Source organism: Ranitomeya imitator, chromosome 4 (genome assembly GCF_032444005.1).
Source record: "Ranitomeya imitator isolate aRanImi1 chromosome 4, aRanImi1.pri, whole genome shotgun sequence".
NCBI classification, from domain to species: Eukaryota; Metazoa; Chordata; class Amphibia; order Anura; family Dendrobatidae; genus Ranitomeya; species Ranitomeya imitator.
Window position 1 is genome coordinate 515,167,870 of NC_091285.1, and position 24,295 is coordinate 515,192,164.

The window sequence follows — 24,295 nt, forward strand, 5'->3', positions numbered from 1 at the left end:
AAACCTGACCGCTGTCCAGTGGGGAAACTGTTTGTTCCTGATAGATGGACTAGTAAAGTGATTTCTGAGGTTCATTGTTCTGTGTTGGCTGGCCATCCTGGAATTTTTGGTACCAGAGATTTGGTTGGTAGGTCCTTTTGGTGGCCTTCTTTGTCGCGGGATGTGCGTTCTTTTGTGCAGTCCTGTGGGACTTGTGCGCGGGCCAAGCCTTGTTGTTCCCATGCTAGTGGGTTGCTTCTGCCTTTGCCGGTCCCTGAGAGGCCTTGGACGCATATTTCTATGGATTTTATTTCAGATCTTCCGGTTTCCCAGAGGATGTCGGTTATCTGGGTGGTTTGTGATCGGTTTTATAAGATGGTTCATTTGGTACCTTTGCCTAAATTGCCTTCCTCTTCTGATTTGGTTCCGTTGTTTTTTCAGCATGTGGTTCGTTTGCATGGCATTCCGGAGAATATTGTGTCCGATAGAGGTTCCCAGTTTGTTTCTAGGTTTTGGCGGGCCTTTTGTGCTAGGCTGGGCATTGATTTGTCTTTTTCTTCCGCATTTCATCCTCAGACAAATGGCCAAACCGAGCGAACTAATCAGACTTTGGAAACTTACTTGAGATGCTTTGTGTCTGCTGATCAGGATGATTGGGTGGCTTTCTTGCCATTAATAATCGGGCTAGTTCTGCTACCTTTGTTTCGCCTTTTTTTGTAATTTTGGTTTTCATCCTCGTTTTTCTTCAGGGCAGGTTGAGTCTTCTGATTGTCCTGGTGTGGATTCTGTGGTTGACAGGCTGCAGCAAATTTGGACTCATGTGGTGGACAATTTGGTGTCGTCTCAGGAGGAGGCTCAGCGTTTTGCTAACCGTCGTCGGTGTGTTGGTTCACGGCATCGGGTTGGGGATTTGGTCTGGTTGTCTTCCCGTCATGTTCCTATGAAGGTTTCTTCCCCTAAGTTCAAGCCTCGGTTTATTGGTCCTTATAGGATTTCTGAGATTATCAATCCAGTCGCTTTTCGTTTGGCCCTTCCAGCCTCTTTTTCCATCCATAATGTTTTCCATAGATTTTTGTTGCGGAATTATGTGGTGCCCGTTGTTCCCTCTGTTGATCCTCCGGCCCCGGTGTTGATTGATGGGGAGTTGGAGTATGTGATTGAGAAGATTTTGGATTCTCGTTTTTCGAGGCGGAAGCTTCAGTATCTTGTCAAATGGAAGGGTTATGGCCAGGAGGATAATTCTTGGGTTGTTGCCTCCGATGTTCATGCTGACGATTTGGTTCGTGCCTTTCATTTGGCTCGTTTTGATCGGCCTGGGGGCTCTGGTGAGGGTTCGGTGACCCCTCCTCAAGGGGGGGTACTGTTGTGAATTCTGCTCTTGGGCTCCCTCCGGTGGTTATGAGTGGTAGTGCTGCTGTCTTTGGATCGCAGCATTTATCAGGTGTGTCCACTTATTGCAATTTGGACTGGGCTATATAGTCTTGCTTGATCCTTTAGTCAGTGCCAGTTGTCCATTGTTTTTGGAGGATTCACATCCCTACCTGGTCTCTCCTTTTTTCCTGTTCTTCTCAACAAAGATAAGTTCTGGCTTTGTTTTTGCTGTCCACATGCTGTGGGCCTTATAGTTCAGTGCATTTTCATGTTTTGTCTTGTCCAGCTTTGTCTGTGTAGGGATTTTTTGCAGCCAAGCAGTATCTCTGGAGATGCAGATATACCCTCCATGTCTTTAGTCGGATGTGGAGATTTGTGTTTTCTGTGGTGGATATTTTCTAGTGTTTTTATACTGACCGCATAGTACTCTGTTCTATTCTTTCTTTTCAGCTAGAAAGGCCTCCTTTGCTTAATCCTGATTTCAGTCTGCGTGTGTCATTTCCCTCTCCTCTCACAGTCAATATTTGTGGGGGGCTGTCTATCCTTTGGGGATTTTCTCTGAGGCAAGATAGTCTTCCTGTTTCTATCTTTAGGGGAAGTTAGTTCTTAGGCTGGGTCGAGGTGTCTAGGGAGTGTTAGGTACATCCCACGGCTACTTCTAGTTGCTGTGCTAAGTTCAGGGTCTGCGGTCAGTACAGGTACCACCTTCTCCAGAGTACGTCTCATGCTGCTCCTAGGCCACCAGATCATAACAGTAAACAGCCTAACCAAGATCAGTTAGATTACAAATGCACTGACAGGATGCAGACGGCCTCCATTATGTAGGCTGGGGCAGCACAGGTGCAAACTACTGATAAAGCAGCCACTCATAACCTACCAGATTATGGAGGGGTTGGCTGCCTAGTAGGAAAAATGCACACTAATAGGGCTTGAGCAGGATACCATTCACATAGATATGTGTGATGCAATGTGTCTGGTTCTCAGCCTATTGATGACGCCCAAAATTTTATAATAAGTGGGCTGCCCAGCACGATAAACTTGCACCACAACAGGAACGAGCCCCAGTATACCCAGCCATCAATAAGACGCTTGGCGCATCCTGCAAAATGATGGTAAAAAGTGCAAAAAAGATGAAAAGATAATAATGCATATGATAACTACATTAAATGAGGTATTGGTTGATATTTTGGCCAAAATAAAGAAGTCCAAATCTTGGCCAAATCTGAAAAGAGGCAAGTGTAAGTAAAATAAGTTATTCATTTTTATTAAGCCCCACCACTGTGAATGCACTAGTCAAAATATTGGAGAATTAAGATGAGAACAGTGTCAAGTTTCTTTCAAAACATAACAGAAGCCATTGCAGGCTTGTATTTCACCATATCTATGGTTAAGGTCATCATGCACATTAGAAGGAAGCCAGTCAAACCCACCAATATTGGTGGGATTGGCCGACTTTGAAGTAGTCCTGTGGGTCACCTAACCCTTCACTGACATGAGGGTTTGATTGTGTGAATTCAAACAGCCTATCCTTTTGTTGATCAGGAGGTAAGCCACTGCCAAACCAGTCAGGCTACACTCTCTAAACCTACTTAAAACATAAATACCCACCAAGGTTCAGCATGCATTTTTATGGCGGAGTCAGAAGAGATAGCTGTCAGAAGATAGAGTGTTCGACTAAAAGCTGTGCATGGTCAATCTTACTGTCTCTCTGGACTTTTTTTTTTAAAGACTTTCAGGACATATTGATAGAAGCTGGGACACCCCAATGATTCAGAGAAAAGTGGCGCTTAGTTTTCTGTTCCCAGTAGAGAGATGGCCACATTTACAATATAGTAATATGGGAATTGGTCTAGATCAGTATTTCCCAAACTCCAGTCCTCACTGACCCCAAAAGGTCATGTTTTCAGGATTTCCATAGTGCTGCACAACTGAGAGAACTCCTGATACTTCCATCACCTGTGCAATAGTAAGGAATTCCTGAAAACATGACCTGTTGGGGTCCGTGAGGACTGAAGTTTGGGAAACACTGGTCTAGATGATGCTTTCCATGATTATATAATGCCATTGATTAGCAGGCATTTTACATGCACAGGTTTACCCAGTGATCAAAGATTTTTTAGTTTTTTTTTCCAAGATTTTCTATGGTTTATAGAGGAATGATTTGATTCTGAAGAAAACCTTTCATGGACTAAAGTAGACCTCCCGCTAATTTATGCCTGAAATGACGGAGTATCGCTCTTTCTTGGCAGCTAAGAAATGCTGAATTAATATACAAAATAAACTTAGTTTGAGTCCATAGATACATAGGATGCCAAGATTTATAACAGCAATTTATCATTTTATTTAGGAGTTGTTAGATATCTTCACCCAATTGCCAAGTTTGCAAGTCACCATCTGGCATATTTATGAATGACTCTGACCAGAAATGTTTATCCTGTGGGCACTCTGATCCTGGGTTTTGTACATGACTATTTTCAGAACAAAGAAACACACAAAATGTACTTAAGTGAATTATGGAAATCCTCAGCTGAAATATGAGTATTGTACATGTCAATGATGGTAGTTTGAGAGCCCACAAATACCCAATGCTGTACATTTCTTCCCAAGCAAAATATATTTGTAACTAAGTATCATGTATCTCTAGGTAGGGCCCTGCAGAGATTAGGATCACTCACTTGCAAGACTTTTGCTGGAACCTCTACTGTGATAAATTGATAGTAGGTTTGGAAAGCTGGAGCAGTCCTGGGTGGTTGAAAATGGTTTATCTGAGCAGCTCTGCAAAATATTTGGCCCAAACTATCTTTATAGTGGCAGAGTTCCACTTAGGACTGGCATACTGAGGGTGAACATGACTTTTTGACTTCGCTGAGTGAGCTGGTTTGTGAAAAGCAGGCAACATGTCACTAGACCCAGGCATAAGGTCCTTCCCAAGTGATACTGATTGGATGAGAAGCAGTCTCTGCAAAGGCATTTACTGCAGTATTTCAGAACTTTCTTCTCTTCGGTCTAATAAACCATTGTGCTCTGTTGTTCATGGTTGACCCAACCATGGCGAGAGATGGAGCATGACTGCATATCGCCAAGATTGGTCCTTCTTTTAGTGACACAATATAGCTACCCGCTACCAAATTCCCCCATAAAATACACTTAATACCCATCGAATTAAGACAAGACCATTATTTCTTTGGATAAATTGGCCACAGCGGCCATTTTATTAACAAAACAAACATAAATAACACCAATTATACAATTGTGTAAACAACTTGAGGGGAGGGTTCTTGGAGCTACACAATCTGGCACACAAAGTCCCCCCAAAAATTTTTAACGAAAACCTTCTTTACCCTCAGCTGTAGCCACCAGCTCAAGGGCACCATGTAACCCGTTTTCGGGCAAAGAAACCCCAAAGTTCCCGAGGTAAACTCCCCATCCAGAGCCCGTAAACCAAAGCCAGATCAACCCCATAAAACATCAACTCCATGAACCCCACCCCCCGCCAAACGAGCCACTGTGATGATAATACAAAACACGAATCACCAAAAGAAAAAATGACCCACTAAAAACCCCCAAATCCCCGATCCCAAACCAAGCATCCAAGCCCAAATCCAAAAACAAGGGAGGGTGGGTGGTTTTCTCTCACCGCGGTGTAACGAATAATGTCCCTTCTCGCACTTTCTGCCCACAAAACCCGCCCCCCCTACAACCTAAGCGCACGCCCTCTTTTCTTCCCCTTGAGCCAATCCCACAGTTCCCCTTGTAATCTTTCAAATATTCCCACTCCCCTTGGCAACACAGTCATGGGGGGCTTTCATTCCACTGCGCTTCTTACAGCCCCCCCCGCCCCCCGCTTTATTTAGGGCTCAGTTGTTTCAGTTCTGAAACAGGATCTGATCAGTTGTATATGTAAAGAATATAGAATAAATTTATAGTGGGGAAAAGAAGTTTTTGATACATTGACGAATTGACGATTTTGCAAGTTTTCCCATCTATAAAGAATGGAGAGGGCTGTAATTTTTTTCGTAGGTACACTTTAACTATGTGAGACAAAATGTAAAAATAAAAAAAAAAACAGAAAATCACATTGTATGATTTATAAATATTTAATTGCATTGTATTGTATGAAATAAGTATTGGATCACTTACCACCCAGCAAGTATTCTGGCTCTCACAGACCTTTTAGTTTTTCTTTAAGAATCCCTCCGACTCTGCATTCATTACATGTAATAACTGCACCTGTTTGAACTCAATACCTGTATAAAAGACCCTTGTCCACACCCTCAATCACACTCCAACCTCTCCACTATGGCCAAGACCAACGAGCTGTGTAAGGACACAGGGACAAAATTGTAGACCTGCACAATTCTGGGATGGGCTACAGAACAATAGGGAAGCTGCTTGGTGAGAAGGCAACAACTGATGGCACAATTATTAGAAAATGGAAAAAACACAAGATGACTGTCAATTACCTCAGTCTGGGGTTCCATGCAAGATCTCTCCTTGTGGGGTAATGATGATTTTGAGAAAGATCAGGAATCAGTACAGAACTACTTGGGAGGACCTGGTCAATGACCTGAAGAGAGCTGGAAGCACAGTCTCAAAAGTTACCGTTAGTAACACACTACACCATCATGAATTAAAATCTTGGAGGATACCACTACTCACGCCAGCACATGTTCAGGCCTGTTTGAAGTTTGCCAATGACCATCTGGATTAACCAGAGGAGGCAAGGGAGAACATCATGTGGTTAGATGAGACTAAAATAGAACCTTTTTTTATCAACTTCACTCACTGTGTTTGGAGAAAGAAGAAAGATGAGTACAACCCCAAGAACACCATCCTAACCGTGAAGCATGGTGGCGGAAACATTATAATTTTTTGGTGCTTTTCTGCAAAGGGAACAGGAGGATTGCACTGTACTGAAGGAAGGATGGGTGGGGTCATGTACAACTAGATTCCCTCAGTAAGAGCATTAAAGATTGGTCATGGCTGGGTCTTCCAGAATGACAATGACCCGAAACACACAGCCAAGGCAACTAAGGAGTGGCTCCTCATTTCAAGGTCCTGGAGTGGCATAGCCAGTCTCTGGACCTGAAACCAATAGAAAATCTTTGGAGGGAGATGAAACTCAATGTTGCCCCGTGACGGTCCTGAAACATGAAAGATCTGGAGAAGATCTGTATGGAGGAGTGGGCCAAAATCCCTGCTGCAGTGTTTGCAAACTTGGTCAAGAACTACAGGAAATGTCTGACCTCTGTAATTGCAAACAAAGATTTCTGTACCAAATATTAAGTTCTGTATTTCTATTGTATCAAATACTTATTTCATGCAATAAAATGCAAATGAATTATGTAAAAATCACACAATGTGACTTTCTGGATTTTCCTTTAGATTCTGTCTCTCACAGTTGAAGAGTTCCTACAATAAAAATTACAGACCTCTCCATTCTTTGTAGGTGGGAAAACTTACAAAATAGTATCAAATACTTATTTTCCCCACTGTAAAGTGTTCGTTTATGCCACTTGTATACAATCTTGTGATAGGATAGGATTGCCTTTAGGTGGTTGGTCTTGGGTTGTAACTCAGTATAGACACAGTAGCCCTGTCCCAGGTGGCAGTGATGGGGGAAAGGTGCCTATTGAAGAGCATTGTTGCAAATGAACAGAGTACATATTAAATAACTATTAAATAACAATTATATAAATTATTGATATTAATAATTTAATTAAATGATTATATAAGTAAAAGGTGTACACAAAGGAAAGGACAAGGGGAACATTACTAGGGTTATCTTTTTAGGAATGGACCTTCGCCGGCCCACTTGCAGCCTCATTTACAAAAAGATTCAATGTTTCTCAGTGATCCAAAATCCATTTGGATCCAAGCACCTGTGTTTCATGGGAGAAGTGACCCTAAAACTCCTGTCAAGTTACCTTTAATTTTTTACTGTATATTGATAATTTTAATGAATAGCATTGGTCTTCCACAAATGTAATTTCGTCCACCAAGGTCTGTTTGTAGAACACATGCTCACCTGGACAGATATATTAATGCATGAGTGCCCCAAAATATAAGTTATTTCTAATGTATTCATATGTACAAAGTTATATTTAGCAATATACAGTACATAGCCAAAAAAAAAACCTGTTGATTTGCTTTGCTGGAAGAGATTGTTAAGCTTGAGGATAGTGAGATGCATAGGACATCAATGATATAACATGGAAGTAATATTGAGTACATAATATATGCAGCAATGTATCTGATGGTCATTTTGAACGTAATGCCTTTTCTTCTAAGGACAACCATGATTTCTAAAGAAATACTTTTTTTCTAGTTATGTTTTATTTTAAGAAATTCTGTGAGGCCTGGGTGCTATTTTCTCCCCAACTTCATCTTCTTAAATTCTTAGATGATCTTCTAATGTAAAATCCATGCACCTGTGTTATTATAGTCGCGAGCACTGCTCCAGTCACACAATACTGCCAACATCTGTTTCGATGAGAATAATGTCTTTTTTTTCACAGGAGAGGAGACTGTAATTGCTGTACCGCATGGAAGTCGCAGCGTGAGAATCACAGTGAAAGGACCAGCTCACGTTTGTATGAACCAACCTAAGTTATATGTGATGTATGTGTTAGTTCAGGGTCCATGTGGTGTGCTGATTTAGCTTCAATTCAAGTAGAAGAGTTAACATAGCAAGAGTTCTCCACTTCAGCAGAAGTTGCAATGTCTTAGGGCTTAATTATAGTTACCATATAGTGATCCACAATGTTCCTCAGCCCTTGGGAGTTCCCAGCCAAGTGCTCAACTCGTTTTTTCTAAAAATTAGTCTCAGTTTTAGAGTGGAGACACCTGGGAATATATTACTATACTAAAGTTGCCTTCCAGGACTGCAAAAAAGAGCATTGGCACCGGTGAACACTAGTTGGGTGGCAGGACCAATCTGACGAGCATAGTGAATGAATGGACAGAAGAAGAAGGCTTTATATTTCATGCTTTTTTCCAATATATTTAATTTCCATATGAAAGAACACTCCACCCTGTAGCGGGTGTTTCCTGCTGTAGACTACTGAAGTCTATTATTACTGTGTGGCAGGAGTCATTATATCCTTTGAGAGTTCAGTATAGTTTCTTGTGTTATAGCATTTTCTAATATCCCTAATACCTGATAAATAAAAAATTCTACATATAATGTATATCACCAAAAAGATATAAAATATAAATGTATTAATACGAAAATAGAGACAAGTATGAGAAGTGTGGGAAAAAACTGAGATGTGACAAACACAGCAGGAAGAGGAAAGAATTAATAATATAACATGTAAACATAAATATATAATTATCAATATGGATACATAAATTCAAATAAAGTATCATAAGAGTAGCAAATAATAGGGTAGGTCGGGGTGGGGAACCTTTTTTCTGCCAAGGGCCATTTGGAATTTTATAAAAAAAGCATTCGGGGCCATATAAAATTATTAACTTAAACATTACCCAACTATATTTATTCAAAAATTTAAATAATTTTCAGCTCCCCCACACACAGTATAGTGCAGCTCCCCCACACACAGTAAAGTGCAGCTCCCCCTACACACAGTATAGTGCAGCTCCCCCTCCACACACAGTATAGTGCAGCTCCCCCTCCACACACAGTATAGTGCAGCTCCTCCTACACACAGTATAGTGCAGCTCCCCCTCCACACACAGTATAATGCAGCTTCCCCCACACAGTATAGTGCAGCTCCCCCACACACACAGTATAGTGCAGCTCCCCCCACACACAGTTGAGTGCAGACCCCCCCACCCACAGTATAGTGCACATATCCCACACACAGTATAGTGCAGCTCCCACACACAGTATAGTGCAGCTCCCACACACAGTATAGTGCAGCTCCCCCACACACACAGTAGAGTGCAGACCACACACACACAGTATAGTGCTGCTCCCACACACAGTATAGTGCAGCTCCCACACACAGTATAGTGCAGCTCCCCCACACAGTATAGTGCAACTCCCCCCACACACAGTATAGTGCAGCTCCCCCACACAGTATAGTGTAACTCCCCCCACACACAGTATAGTGCAGCTCCCCCACACACAGTATAGTGCAGCTCCCCACACACACACAATATAGTGCAGCTCCCCACACACACAGTATAGTGCAGCTCCGCCCACACACAGTATAGTGCAGATCCTCCCAACACACAGTACAGTGCAGTAGGTGAAGAAAAGGAGCATTAATATGGGATCATGTGAGTACGATATGTTGATATAGACATATGCAGTAATTAGTTAAGCCACAAATATATGTAGTAAAGAGACTGCTTGCTTATAATGAAAAATGGAAAAATAAGTGCAGAGTCAACCATATCCATGTCCTCCTGCTGGAATGGCGCCAGCCCCAATGCACGTATTGTTGCAAGCCTTTGTCAGGAGTTACACTATATTTAATTTCCATATTATGGTGTTATGGTATATTGTAATATACCTAATTCCTTGCTCAATGCACTGCTGTTATCCTGTTTTCTCTTGATTTTCTCACAGCAGGTGGTTCCACCATCTTTTATTTTCTGCTTCCCACACTGCTAACGTTCAGCAGTTTTCTCCGCCACTTACCAATATTTTATAGAGGCAGTGGTACTGATCTTCCACTAGGGTGTTAGTTAAGAAATGTCCATTGGGTGTCAGAAAGTTCATGGGGTTTTTTTTTTACTTTACTGCCTGTATATTGGGCTTGAAAGCATTTTTAATAGGAATTTTTCTTGAAAAATGTGGAACCTTGATTTGGTAGAAATAATCTTATAAGATCATTCAGGAGAGGAGAGATAAGACGCTTCCATCAGATGAGTTTATTGGTGGATTGGACTTTTACCATTTTCAGTGACACATAGAGGCTGTAGAAGCTAAATCTTCAAGGTTTTAAATTAAACATTTTTGGGGAAAATGCTTTTCAGCCCAAAGTACATGCATTTAACAAAAAAAGCCCTCAAAGTGACCATATACTTTAAGAGTATTTCAGCTATCCCTATTGGTGGATGCTAGGGAATTTGAACATTGGGCATGTGGAATTTCAGTATGTCCAATCCTTTGTTGTCCGCCAGGCACATTTTTTTCTGTTCTCAGAAGATTATGCAATGCTTCTTTATAAAATGATCAAGTATCAACAATAGATCTAGTTTAAGGCCTGTCTGGTCTCTTGCATTACACATTTCAGCAATTGGCATTTCCATCTGTTGGAGTCAAAATCATCACATGAAAACACAAACTAACAGGATATGGCCAATCTATAAAACAGTCATAGTTTTTTTATTAGTTTTTCTCATATGAACTTCTGCTAAGCAGAACATAAGAACTGCACCATCATCTTCACATTTGTTGTTCTCACAAAAAAAGTTATACATATTGAAGAATCTATGAAAATATTGGATGTGAGATCCAAATGGTTAATTGTAAACTGTCTCATCTCAAAAAATAGCAGAGACCTTTAAAAGAATGATTTGTTGAATAGACCATTAAAAAAATATTTAGCATCCACAGATCTGCAAAGAATATTACATTCATTGATGCGTTCCCCAGATATGATTTGTAGATGATGGAAAATGTACAAAAATTATGTGTTCTATTTGCAAAAGGGTATTCCCATTCGTGTATTAAAATAGTTACAAAATCGCAAAAACTCCTGTGATGAGACATCAGGCAAGATCAAAGAGTGTGTAATTTAAGCATTGGATTATATGCTTGTAGTTTTACTAGGAAAACCTATGCAGGTGTCAGTAATGGCAGAGTGTCATCCCCATGTATGTCTAAGGTTCAAGCTGGAAAACACACTGCATAGCTGTGCAGATTCCATCTGTCTTGTAAGTCCATTTACAAAAAATAGGTGAAATTACATATATATAACTATATATATAATATATATATATATATATATATATATATATAATTTATTTATATAGCCCCATTAATTCCATGGTGCTGTACATGAGAAAGGAGTTACATACAGGGTTATAGATATCGATTACAGTAAGCAGGTTTACATTGACAGACTGGTACAGAGGGGAGAGAGACCCTGTCCTTGCGGACTTACATTCTATGGGATAGTGGGGAAGAGACAGAATGTAGGGGCGAGGCGGCGGCTCTGGCGATGGCGAGGCGGTGGCTCTGGCGATGGTGAGGCGGCAGAATGGTTATTGTAGGCTTTCTTGAAGAGATGGGTTTTCAGGTTCCGTCTGAAGGAGCCGAGGGTGACGGATAGTCGGACGTGTTGAGGCATGGAATTCCAGAGGATGGGGGATATTCGGGAGAAATCTTGGAGGCGGTTGTGTGAGGAACGAATAAGTGTGGAGGAGAGTAGGAGGTCTTGGGAGGATCGGAGATTACGTGAGGGAAGATATTGGGAGATTAGTTCAGAGATATAGGGAGGGGACAGGTTGTGGATGGTTTCGTAGATCAGTGTTAGTAGTTTGAACTGGATTCGTTGGGGAATGGGGAGCCAGTGGAGGGATTTGCAGAGGGGAGAAGCAGGGGAGTAGCGAGGAGAGAGGTGGATTAGCCGGGCAGCAGAGTTGAGGACAGACTGGAGTGGTGCAAGAGAGTTAGCGGGGAGGCCACAGAGGAGGGTGTTACAGTAGTCGAGGCGGGAGATGATGAGGGCATGCACAAGAGTTTTGGTAGATTGTGGGCTGAGGAAGGAACGGATTCTGGCAATATTTTTGAGTTGGAGGCGACAGGAGGTGGCAAGAGTTTGGACGTGTGGTTTGAAGGACAGGGCAGAGTCGAGAGTTAACCCGAGGCAGCGGATTTCAGGTGCGGGAGAGAGCGTGATGCCGTTTACCATAATAGATGGGTCAGGTTGAGGGGATACGTGAGATGGGGGAAAGATGATGAGTTCGGTTTTGTCTACATTGAGTTTTAGGAAGCGAGAGGTGAAGAAGGGGGATATGGCTGACAGACACTTCGGGATTCTGGACAGCAGAGAGCTGACATCTGGGCCAGAGAGGTAGATCTGAGTGTCGTCCGCATACAGGTGGTACTGGAAGCCATGGGACTTTATGAGTTGTCCTAGGCCAAGAGTATAGATGGAAAAAAGTAGGGGCCCTAGGACAGAGCCTTGAGGGACTCCAACAGAGAGAGGGCGGGATAAGGAGGTGGTGTGGGAGTGGGAAACGCTAAATGTGCGGTCGGAAAGGTATGAAGCAATCCAGGACAGGGCAAGGTCTTTGATGCCAAGGGAAGAAAGAATCTGTAGCAGTAGGCAGTGATCGACTGTGTCAAAAGCAGAGGACAGGTCAAGAAGGAGGAGGATGGAAAACTGTCTGTTAGCTTTGGCTGTTAGTAAGTCATTAGTAATTTTTGACATGCTGCTCAAGGAGTTTTGAAGCAAACGGGAGCAGTGATATGGGGCGGTAGCTTGGCATAGCAGTTGGGTCAAGGTTAGTTTTTTTGAGGATGGGTGTGATGGTGGCATGTTTGAAGGCCGAGGGGAAGGTACCAGAAGAGAGCGATAGATTGAAGAGATGGGTTAGGGCTGGAATGAGCATGTTAGTGACATTGGGGAGCAGGTGGGAGGGGATGGGGTCAAGTGCACAGGTGGTGAGGTGCGATTTGGAGAAGAGGCGAGTAAGCTCTCCTTCAGTGATGTTGGAGAGGGAGGTTATTAGGGAAGGGCAGAGGTCTGGTATATGGAGTGGTTGGGGTGATGGAGCTGTATAGGTTAGTCTTGTTTGGTCGATCTTGTTTTTGAAGTAGGTGGCAAAGTACTCGGAGGAGATGAGGGGAGTTGGAGGAAGCAGTGGTGGGCGGAGGAGGGAGGTAAATGTGCTGAATAGTTGTTTTGGGTTGTAGGATAGTGAAGATACAAGGTTAGTGAAATAGGTCTGTTTAGCGGAGGTGAGGGCAGACTTGAAGTCAAATGTAGCTTGTTTGAAAGCAGTGAAGTCATCTGGCAGGCGTGTTTTCTTCCAACGCCGCTCCGCCACCCTGGATGCTTGTCGAAGTTTTTTTGTGAGATTGTTATGCCAAGGTTGCCTATTGGTTCGTCGCACTGAGCCATGCATGAGAGGGGCAACTGAGTCTATGGCTGATGTGAGGGTGGAGTTATAGAAAGCAGTGGCACTGTCCATGTCATGGAGTGAAGATATGGAGGACAGGGGTAGGAGAGAGTCTGAGAGTCTGTGAATGTCTAGGTGTGCGAGGTTTCTGCAAGGATGTGGTAATGGCTGGACATGAGGGGCAGGTGAGGAGGACAAAGATGAGAAGGTGAGTAGATGGTGGTCAGATAGGGGGAAGGGAGAGGTTGTGAGATTAGATAAGGAGCAGAGGTGGGTGAAGATGAGGTCTAGTGTATGTCCGTCTGTGTGGGTGGCTGTGGAGGACCACTGAGTGAGTCCAAAGGATGAAGTAAGGGCCAGGAGCTTGGAGGCTGCTGGCTGGCTGGTGTCAGTAGGGATATTAAAGTCACCCATGATGATGGTGGGGATGTCAACAGAGAGAAAGTGAAGGAGCCAGGTGGAGAATTGGTCGATGATGGCAGTGGTTGAGCCCGGTGGTCGGTATATGACAGCCATTTGGAGATTAGAGGGAGAGTAGATACGGACAGCGTGAACCTCAAAAGAAGGGAGGATAAGGGAGGGTGGGGGTTGGATAGGGTTGAAGGAACAGTTTTCAGAAAGAAGGATACCAACTCCTCCGCCATGTCTGCTGCCAGAGCGAGGAGTGTGGGTAAATTGCAGGCCACCGTAGCTCAGCTCTGCAGGCGAGGCCGTGTCAGGGGGTGTCAGCCAGGTCTCAGTGAGGGCCAGGAAGGAAAGGTTGCGGGAAGTAAAGAGATCGTGGATCACATGGAGTTTGTTGCATATAGAGCGGGCATTCCAAAGTGCCCCAGAGAGGGGAAGCAGGGGGGTGGGGGTCAGTGTAACAGATTTTAAGTGTGAGGGGTTGCGATAGTTTCTCATAGTGTGAGAAGGATAGGGGTGAGGATTAGTGAAGAATGAGAGGGGGGCAGGAATGGGGGATGTGTCGCCAGCAGCAAGAATAAGCAGAGAGAGAAGCAGGTGGGTGATGGAGAGTGATTGGCTTATATTATATTTTGGTTAGAGAGCAGGTCTGCAGATGAAGCGAGGTGGGGGTAAGAGAGGGGGAGATAGTTATGTGGTTTGAGGGTGCAAGGGTATGGGGTTAGTGGAGAAAAACAGTGGGGGAAATGTGAGCATGGTTACAGAGTAGGGGAGAAAAGGAAAGGCAAGTAAACTTAGAAGACAGTGTTTAGTCTTACCGTCTGGCCGATTTCTGGGCTATTTCTGGTATATTTCAGATGACACACTTAAAATATGTCACTTGAAATTATGTCACATCTGACTGAAGTCAAATCTGACGCACACCATGCAACTTATACCATTCAAATGACCAAGAAATGAAGCCAGGTGAGAGGAGAGGAAGGGGGGAGGAGGAAGGAGGTGGAGGACAGTTCCCAGCAGGAGACAATTAGCAGATTGCAGTTAATACAACATTTGTCTACCAAAAATGAAGACAGAGGCAGGATAACATCAAAAGATGGGGCTAGGTGTGAGGAGCACAGACATGTCAATATGCAGTCAGAAAATTACAGAATGATACAGGAATTCAACTCAGGGAAAAGGATTCAAAGTACCACTTAGAACAAAGGGAGAGAAGAACATGGGATTCAGGGGTGCAGTGGGTAATCCAGGATAGGAGACAGTTCAGACATACCACTTAGAACAGAGGGAGAGAAGAACATGGGATTCAGGGGTGCAGTGGGTAATCCAAGATAGGAGACAGTTCAGACGTACCACTTAGAACAGTGGGAGAGAAGAACATGGGATTCAGGGGTGCAGTGGGTAATCCAGGATAGGAGGCAGTTCAGACGTACCACTTAGAACAGTGGGAGAGAAGAACATGGGATTCAGGGGTGCAATGGGTAATCCAGGATAGGAGACAGTTCAGACGTACCACATATGTTCCACCTGCCACTGCAGTCTTGAAGATTACATCTGATAATGGTAATGCATTATGCCATACAGCATTAACAACATGTAATATTTTGCTTTGTAAAAAGGGAGCGCTGTAATGATGAGCTGAGGCATTTTACCCCAGTCTCCTCTTAGAGTCGGTTTGATGACTTACAATCCTTACATATTTGTCCACTAAATATCAAAAGATTTAAAACAGCTTTCCCTCATTGTCCATCTCGCTCTGCTATGAACCCTGAATGGTAAACCTCCAGTTCCATAAAGATATATTATACAGTAAGTTTTGTAAATCAGCCAAACGCTGTATAACAAGAAACTAGTTCATTGTAGCATGTAATTGTATAAAGTATTTGCAAAAAATAATTATTACATGTTTTATACATTTAACTGAAACTTAAGGATGGTAATACCAGGTCACTGAAGCCCCAATAGTTCCTTGATTAACCATTGCTGAAATAGCCACATATCTCTCCTCGTAAATGCTTTTAATTTTTTATATTTCTATTTTTATTTTTTTAGTCATAGAGTCAAAAACCTTACACGGCGAGAGTGGGGAACACAGCTTTACCAGCCCTGGAAGCTATCTTATCGAAAACACAACTGTAGAATTTCAGAAGGGATCTGAGAGGGAAATCCTAAAGGTGCCAGGTCCTCTGCGGGCTGATTTCATTGTTAAGGTAGGTTCTCACTTTATTTCTTATAATTTTTGTCATTTGCAAAGTCATCCACATATTTGCGGATAATTAATTCCTACATGATTAATCTCCACCATAGAGCTCCATATAGTGCCCTTGGGACCATAACATGGCTGCTTCCTACATTAGATGTGATGCCATATTCAATCCGAATTCCTGGCCATGTGACCAGGTGGGACTGAGCAGTTGCTCCTTTACAATGCCTAAATGTGGCTGTAGCCACTGAGTAGAAAACTCCCACAACATAAAAAGAGCTATGTGCTTAAAGGGGTTGTCCAGGCTAAGGGTACAAGTCTGCAGTCACTCATTATGACTGCAGGCTTGTGACTCCTCATAGCGTGTGCAGTGCACGCTGTCAAGATTCTCCACTGTTGGGAGCAGCCATCATGTGACTGCAAGGATGAGATTTGCATATTTCTGTCCACATTCTGACTAGATCAGCCTCGATCAGTTCACTTATGTTGAGTGAAGCAGCACATGTCTAACGGCACATGACAACATGCATGCAAATCTCATATTTGCGGTTTTGCAGTAGCCTGTGCCAGCGCCTGCACCGAACAATTCTGACAGCGCACATTGTGCGCTGTCAGGATTCACGAGTCTGCACTCACTCTAAGGGTGGATAACTCCTTTTAACTACCATGAATTCACCATATTCTGGTACCATAGTGAACTATGTAAAAAAAGGCCAATTCCCATAATGCAGGACATTACTAAAGCCTTCTTCAAGAGATCTTCCCATATTTAGAAAAGTCTAGTATGTTTCTTGCTACCAATTTCCATAGCCATGGCTCCTCCTAAGCACAATTGTTTTAAGTCTGACACATTGTTGGGCCATTCATAGCCATATAATAATATGTATATATGTGTATAAAAACAGTATTATAATTTCATAATAACTTTCCTGAGATGAGGTTCTTTGTGCTTTGGTACAATGAATGCATTGGTTGGCACCAAGGATGGTTGCTTACACAGATCTGTACCTGGGAACATTATATATACAAATCTAATGAATGGTAGCTTTCTTAAGCTACTATTAAAAGTGTCAGTAAAAAAATTGACAAAAAAAGCTTAAAAGGCTTCTAGCAATGAAGTGAAATTTGTGGTAATTGTTCACTTCCTTATGTTACCTTTCCCTGGTTTTTGCTACAAATATGTCAAGTTTCTTTGCCATGTTTCCATAATCTATTTTTTACAGCTTCTAATTAGGAGTTAAATTAAGTTTTCAGAGCTTAAAGCCTTCCAAAACTCGTCTCCAGAGGTAGCAGGAACGGACATATCTGGCAAACCTCTTTGGACCTTTGTGCATGATCCTTAGAAAATTAAATCATTTTATGTGTACAATTTTAATTATAACCTACTAGTGATTGAAAAATAGCCTTCACTTTCCTGTTAGCCAAGATTATAGCTCCTTGGTGAATATCACGTCCAAACTGTTTTATTATTATTGTTGTGCTTTATTACTTAACACTAAAAGATGATAGAACACAGACTTTTTGATCTTTATGGAATTTTGACTGTGAGTTGTGTGTGCCTGGGTGTAATGTGTGAAGATTGATGTTGGGGCTTAGACTACGTTAAAGTAAATATATTTGGAAGGTATTAGGTTAGTTATATCAGACATAACTAGGAAAACTATAATATTAATTACCAAACAGTGGTGGGATTTTATATATTCTAGGAAAATATGAGAATCTAAGGGGAAAAAATTGAATATTATGGAGTAAAAATAGCATTAAAGGAATAACATCTTTTAATTCAGGGACTTATTAGTAGTGTTGAGCCCCCCCCCTAGTGTTCGAGTTCGATTAGTCGAATTGGGGCGTGTTCGATGAATGTTCGTCGAACGTTCGACGAACACCGTCAAATCCCATTGAAACCAGTGGCAGACAAACACATACAAACACATAAAAAACACATAGAAAACACCTTAAAAGGTGACCGAAAGCTGACAAACTGATCAGAAGACACAACAAACACATGGAAAAGTCACAAGAACATATAGTCATGTGAAAAGAAAAGAGGTGGAGGAGTAAAAGGAGGAGGAGACACAGATATAGGCATGTCATTCCCTTCTAAAATCAAGAAAGGCTGGAGTTAAAAATGGAGTGAAAATCAGCCTACCAACACCCAGACTTCATGACAAAAAAATTTAAAAAAAAAATATCTTTAAGTAGAATGGCGGGTCCATTCAGAACACTTACCTTAGAAGACATAGTGGTATCCCTGTTGGGAGTTGTGCCAAAAAAGGAACCCACCATTTGTCATGTCCAAGGGGCAGCTCAGTAAACAACAACATCGAAGTGAACCAAGTACAGTACTATATACTGTACTGTTATGAATAGGTAATTCAGAACCACAATGGACCTTGAAGTTCAGAGCACACAAGTGACCTGACAAAAACCACAAAACATAGGACGAGCTCTGAGACGTGGAAACTCTGCTGACCGCAATCCCTAAACCTATCAAACCACACTAGAGGTAGCCGTGGATTGCGCCTAACGCTCCCTATGCAACTCGGCACAGCCTGAGAAACTGGCTAGTCCTGAAGATAGAAAAATAAGCCTACCTTGCTTCAGAGAAATTCCCCAAAGGAAAAGGCAGCCCCCCACATATAATGACTGTGAGTTAAGATGAAAATACAAACACAGAGATGAAATAGATTTAGCAAAGTGAGGCCCGACTTACTGAATAGACCGAGGATAGGAAAGATAGCTTTGCGGTCAACACAAAAACCTACAAACAACCACGCAGAGGGGCAAAAAGACCCTCCGCACCGACTAACGGTACGGAGGTGCTCCCTCTGCGTCTCAGAGCTTCCAGCAAGCAAGCAAAACCAAAAAAGCAAGCTGGACAGAAAATATAGCAACAAAAGTAACACAAGCAGAACTTAGCTTATGCTGAGCAGACAGGCCACAGGAACGATCCAGGAGGAAGCAAGACCAATACTAGAACATTGACTGGAGGCCAGGATCAAAGCACTAGGTGGAGTTAAATAGAGCAGCACCTAACGACTTAACCTCATCACCTGAGGAAGGAAACTGTACCTCCTTTAACAAGGCAATCAGGCGGGTCAAGAAGTTGGGAAGGGGCACCCTAATGGCCAAAACAAACATTGAGGGGGCGTTCTGGTTACTACCTGTGCCTCCAAATAGTGTCCACCTATTGGGCTGCTTCTGTGAAGGAGCATACACATAGATCGCTGTTTAGCCATGGGGTGCTCCATATCCTGCTAACTATTTGAGGCGTTTAGTTGCTTCCTCGAATGGGTCGTCATGCATGTTTCTAAGGGGGCACATATTATCCACTACCTCAATGTCTTCTTATGCCTGGGCCCAAAAGATTTGCCACAGTGTGAATACACCCGGTAATCCACCTGTCAGAAGGAGAGAGCTGGAGGGAGAGCAAACACCCCAGAGCCGAGGGGTTAGATTGAGATAGGAAGAAGGCGGTGTAGCTTGCTTCATGGGTGGGGTACTCTGCTTAGTAGCAGACATTGCTACTAGGCCCGAAGTATTGCCTGGGCTAGATGCAGTTAAAAATTAGTAATTAGACAAACAGGCGGTGTAGCTTGCTTCATGGCTGGGGTACTCTGCTGACTAGCAGACACTGAAGTTTTGGAGCAGACCTCTGAATCCCAGGCCATAGTAAACAGCTCTGTGGATTCAACCATCTGTGTTACCCCAAGCCATAGTGTATGTAGTTTCTAAAGGTTAAAAGGGGGGGAGCGACCCCACCCACCTGTAAATGACGATGCCAACGTCATGTAAAACACAGCAAGGTGACTCAAAAAAGAGTCTCAATTTTTTCCAAAAATTGGGCCACAGACAGCACTTAAATGGCATCATTTCCCCAGAGTTTCTTAAAATAGTTGGTGAGGTGATTTTCAAAAATCATCGAGCTTTTAGTCTCCCCAGGATGACACAGAGGTAGAAAAGTCCTTGCGGATCCAGGATTTGTTCATCTTGATGAACGTTAGTCTGTCTACATTCTCACTGGACAGCCGCGTGCGCTTATCTGTCAGCACACCACCAGCAGCGCTGAACACATGTTCAGAGAGAATGCTGGCTGCGAGGTACGACAAGATCTCCAAGGCGTGAGTGGCGAGCTCAGGCCATTTTTCCAGATTGGAAGCCCAAAATGAGCAAGGGTCCAGTTCCAGTCATGACATCGATGTTAACTTGGAGATACTCCTGTACCATCCTCTCTAGGCGTTGGCTATGCTTCAGACTTCTTGTCTCTTGTGGCCTTGCAAAGGACGCAAAAAATTGTTGAAACGATTGGAAAAATTGCTGTTACCACCAGATACGATGTTATTGTTACGGTTTGAGTGATGACTCGACAGCCCCACGGTTGGCAAGTTAGAACTCAGAGATTCACTACGTGCACCACTGGTGTTTTGTGGAAAAGCAGATGTAAGATTCTGTAACAATCTCTACTGATACTCCTGCATGCGTGAATCCCTTTCTATGGCAGGAATTATTTCACTAAATTTACTTTTGTACCGGGAATCTAAGAGTATGGCAACCCAGTAGTTGGGATTACTTCCGATTCTGACAATCCGAGGGTCATGTTGCAGGTAGTGCAGCAAGAAAGAACTCATGTGTCTTGCGCATCCAGGAGGACCAAGTTCTTGTTGTCTTAGTGGCGGCGAGGTGAGAATCATGCTTCCTTCCTTTGCCCTCTCCCCCCATCCTCACACAACAGAAATTTGATCAAGGTCTCCCTCATCTGATGAGTCTTCCATGCCCAGCGCCAGTTGGTCCTCCACTTCTTCCTTGGCTCCTGCACCTTCCTCAACAGTTTGGCTGCTACCATGTGCCCTCGGTAATCCCTCTCCCCCACCCTCCAATGCCAGCCGCCTTGGTGCTGCCGACCGTCTGGACCTTGGAGATATTATCCCTTTCGCATACGACTCCTCCTGTTCCTCCTTCTCCTTCTCTTGTCCCACCACCTGACTCCGAATACTGTTTAAGATGTGCTCCAGCAAGTAAATGACCGGAATAGTCATGCTGATAATGGCATCGTCAGCACTAAACATCTTCATTGCTATTTCAAAACTGTGCAGAAGGGTGCATAGGTCCCTGATCTGAGACCACTCCTGCTGCGTCATTTGCCCTACCTCTGGATCTCGTTGGCCCAGGCTATACGTTATAACGTATTGCACCAGGGCTCGTCGGTGCTGCCACAGTTGCTGCAACATGTGCAGAGTTGAATTCCACCGTGTGGGCACATCGCATTTCAGCTGGTGAACTGGCAGGCCCAAAGACTTCTGTAGAGATGTATGTCATTGAGCTGCGGGATGCAAATGGCGGAAGTGAGCACACAGCGACCGTGCCCTCTGTAGAAGCCCATCTAGTCCGGGATAGTGGGATAAAAATTACTGGACAACCAGGTTCAAAACGTAAGCCGTACAAGGCACGTGTGTGACATTGCCCCGGCAAAGGGCTGCACCCAGGTTTTCAGCATTGTCGCACACGGCCTTCCTTGGCTTGAGGTTCAGTGGAGACAACCATTGATGGAACTCGGTCTCCAGAGCTGACCACAACGCCTCAGCTGTGTGACTCACATTTCCCAGACATTTCAAGGTAAACACCGCCTGATGCCGTTAAGCCCTGGTGACAGCATAGTAAGGAGGTGTGCAGGATTCGAACACTGCTCATCTCTACTTATTAGTGATAACATAGAATAATAAACAAGCCTTCACACACATTATAATCACCTAAATAATCGTGGCAAATAGCAGCAATTGGCCACCTTCTTAATAATGTCATAAGTGGGGGACTGTGGAAACAATTCATGTTGAAATACCATAATGTCATCAAGATCAACATTCATTTTTATGATGGCAAAAACAGTTACGCACATGATCAAAGTGTTTTATTGCTAATCCTTCAGTAACTTCACCTATTTACAGTATGCCGTATTTACTTACTCACTTATATAGAGCCATTATTTCCACAGCATTTTACAGACATCATCTTTGCTGTCCCCATTGGGGCTCACAATATAAAATTCACTATCAGCATGTCTTCGGAGAGTGGGAGAAACCGGAGAACCCAGAGGAAACCCACACAAACACGAGGAGAACATACAAACTCCTTGTAGATAGGATTTGAACCCAGGACCCTAGTGGATCAAAGCCACAGTACTAATACTGAGCCACCGTGCTGCCATACTGGCAAAGTAGCAATAGAGAAATGAAAGAAAAGGTTACTTATGCAAGGTTAGGAGGACTTATGCAAGAGGAGGATTATGTAGACGCATAGATAATATATGGGGAGAGAATAAATATGTAAGCAATGAACTGGAGAAAAGTTTTTGAGGAAAAGTTTTTGTAAGTGCTTAAATATGTGGTCTGAAGACACAAGGGTACAATCAAAGATTTTTTTTCCTAATTCAGGAGCCTCGTAAGAATTGGGAACTGTGGAGCCAATTATTATGACTGGTGGCTGAGAGGTGAATATTAAATGATATGTGGGCATTGACTTTGACTGCCTGTGAGTGACCCGAGTGAAAGGTTCTTCAGTGCTGTTACCGTCACTGACGTAAACGCTATGGTGACGTATCAGTGTGCGTTAAAAATTAAAGCAGAATAATATCAGTATTAACACTTTGACACAAAACTTTTTCCAGACCAGGTATGTTTCAGCGAAAGACAGTGTGGTGCAGTTTTTCTTCTACCAGCCCATTAGTCACCAGTGGAGACAAACAGATTTCTTTCCGTGCACTGTAACCTGTGGGGGAGGTGAGCAACTCAGAAACAATTTTTTTTTATTATTTGAAGCACAGAAATGATGCAATATTTTAAGAATATGTATTTCCATTTATATATGTTCCATATCCACACCCCCCAAAAAAAGTTTTAAAATCATGGAAATTTCTCATGATCCAAGAATGGTGTGAAGAATAATTTAATTTAGTCAGTGTACAGTGATTCCTTTCAGATCCCAATTTTCTCCATTTACTATTCTGGGGGGTATTTTCATCAAGAATGATTCATAAATGAAGATTGTGTTGGAACTCTTGTTGACGTCAGTAGAATTTACCGAGCCAGCTTAGTGTAAAGCACAGAAGCCGCTTGTACTAATTAGGTACTCTGTTTTAGACATGACAGAGCAACAGATGACCAGATGAATAAAACCATAAATGTCTTTGTAATGTTTGTATAGGCATTACACAGTATGTTACTTTTTCAGACTTACATTCCATAACAGCATACTACTATAGTTCTCTTATTTCACTGATAAACATATGGATTTGCTCAGGACAGACATGAAGAAATTCTGAGCCCCATATATACAAGTAGTCTGTCAGCCACCGCCCTCCACACCCCATTATGTTCAGGTCTACAAGACAGGTAGGAGATACATCAGTGCACTTCGAAAAGGAGAGGGCCGCATGCATGAAATTCTGAGTCTGATTTCTTTGGGTTAAAATGTTTTTCCCATGAACAAAAGTACATTTGAGTCAATAGATCTTGGTATAAAAGTAAGTTCTACATTTAGATGTGTTAATAAAATGTTCCTGTGCTGAGATAATGTTATAAATGTGCCCCTGCTATCTACCATATAATGGCTGGAATCTGGTCGGCTTACCGCAGCTCCTTGCCACGGGAGGAAACAAAAGGGAGTATACAGACGGGACAGCATGGGATTACAGCTGATTCTTTCTGTGAGGTAAAACATTGCCTTGGCTGCTTTAAAACAGTGTTTCTGAGGACATTTCTTATGGGCAATGGCTTTCAGTATACACTCTACCTAGAGTTAAAGTGATGCGGGAAATAAAGCGCATTTCAATTAAAGGATCTTGGAATAAAAATAAGTTCCATAATTGAGATGTGGAATTTGTTTTTTTGAGGTAAAACATTTCTTTCTGTGAAGTAGAAAATGTCTCTGCCAGTTTTCAAACAGGCAGGGAGATGTTTTACCCCACAGAAAGAATCAGCTGTGATCCCCTGCTGTTCTGTCTTTATAATCTTCTGCTTTCTCTCCTGGTCAAGAGTTGTGCCAACAGTGTTACCACATGTTCACACAGCCATTACACAGTATACGGCAGGGGCACATTTATAATATTATCTCAGCACATGAACATTTTTAACATTGTTTTAATTTGAAGATCTATTGACTGAGTGTTACCCCAAAAATCCAACAATATATTAGCTAGATAATAATTTTTTTACCATAGCCCATTTGGTTTCCTCTATGTCATAGACATTCAAAGGGACATATCTAAAAGATTCAAAAGGCCCAGAATAAAGAAAAATT

General features: G+C 42.7%; 1 protein-coding gene across 1 annotated transcript in view; it reads left to right on the forward strand.

The window, feature by feature from the left end:
* Positions 1-24,295, forward strand: part of ADAMTSL3 (ADAMTS like 3) — an 810,189-nt gene that overhangs the window by 511,219 nt on the left and 274,675 nt on the right. The window contains exons 8-10 of the mRNA XM_069766101.1: positions 7,869-7,943; positions 15,853-16,010; positions 22,665-22,776. Coding sequence (XP_069622202.1) covers positions 7,869-7,943; positions 15,853-16,010; positions 22,665-22,776 — 345 coding nt within the window. The remainder of the gene's footprint in view (positions 1-7,868; positions 7,944-15,852; positions 16,011-22,664; positions 22,777-24,295) is intronic.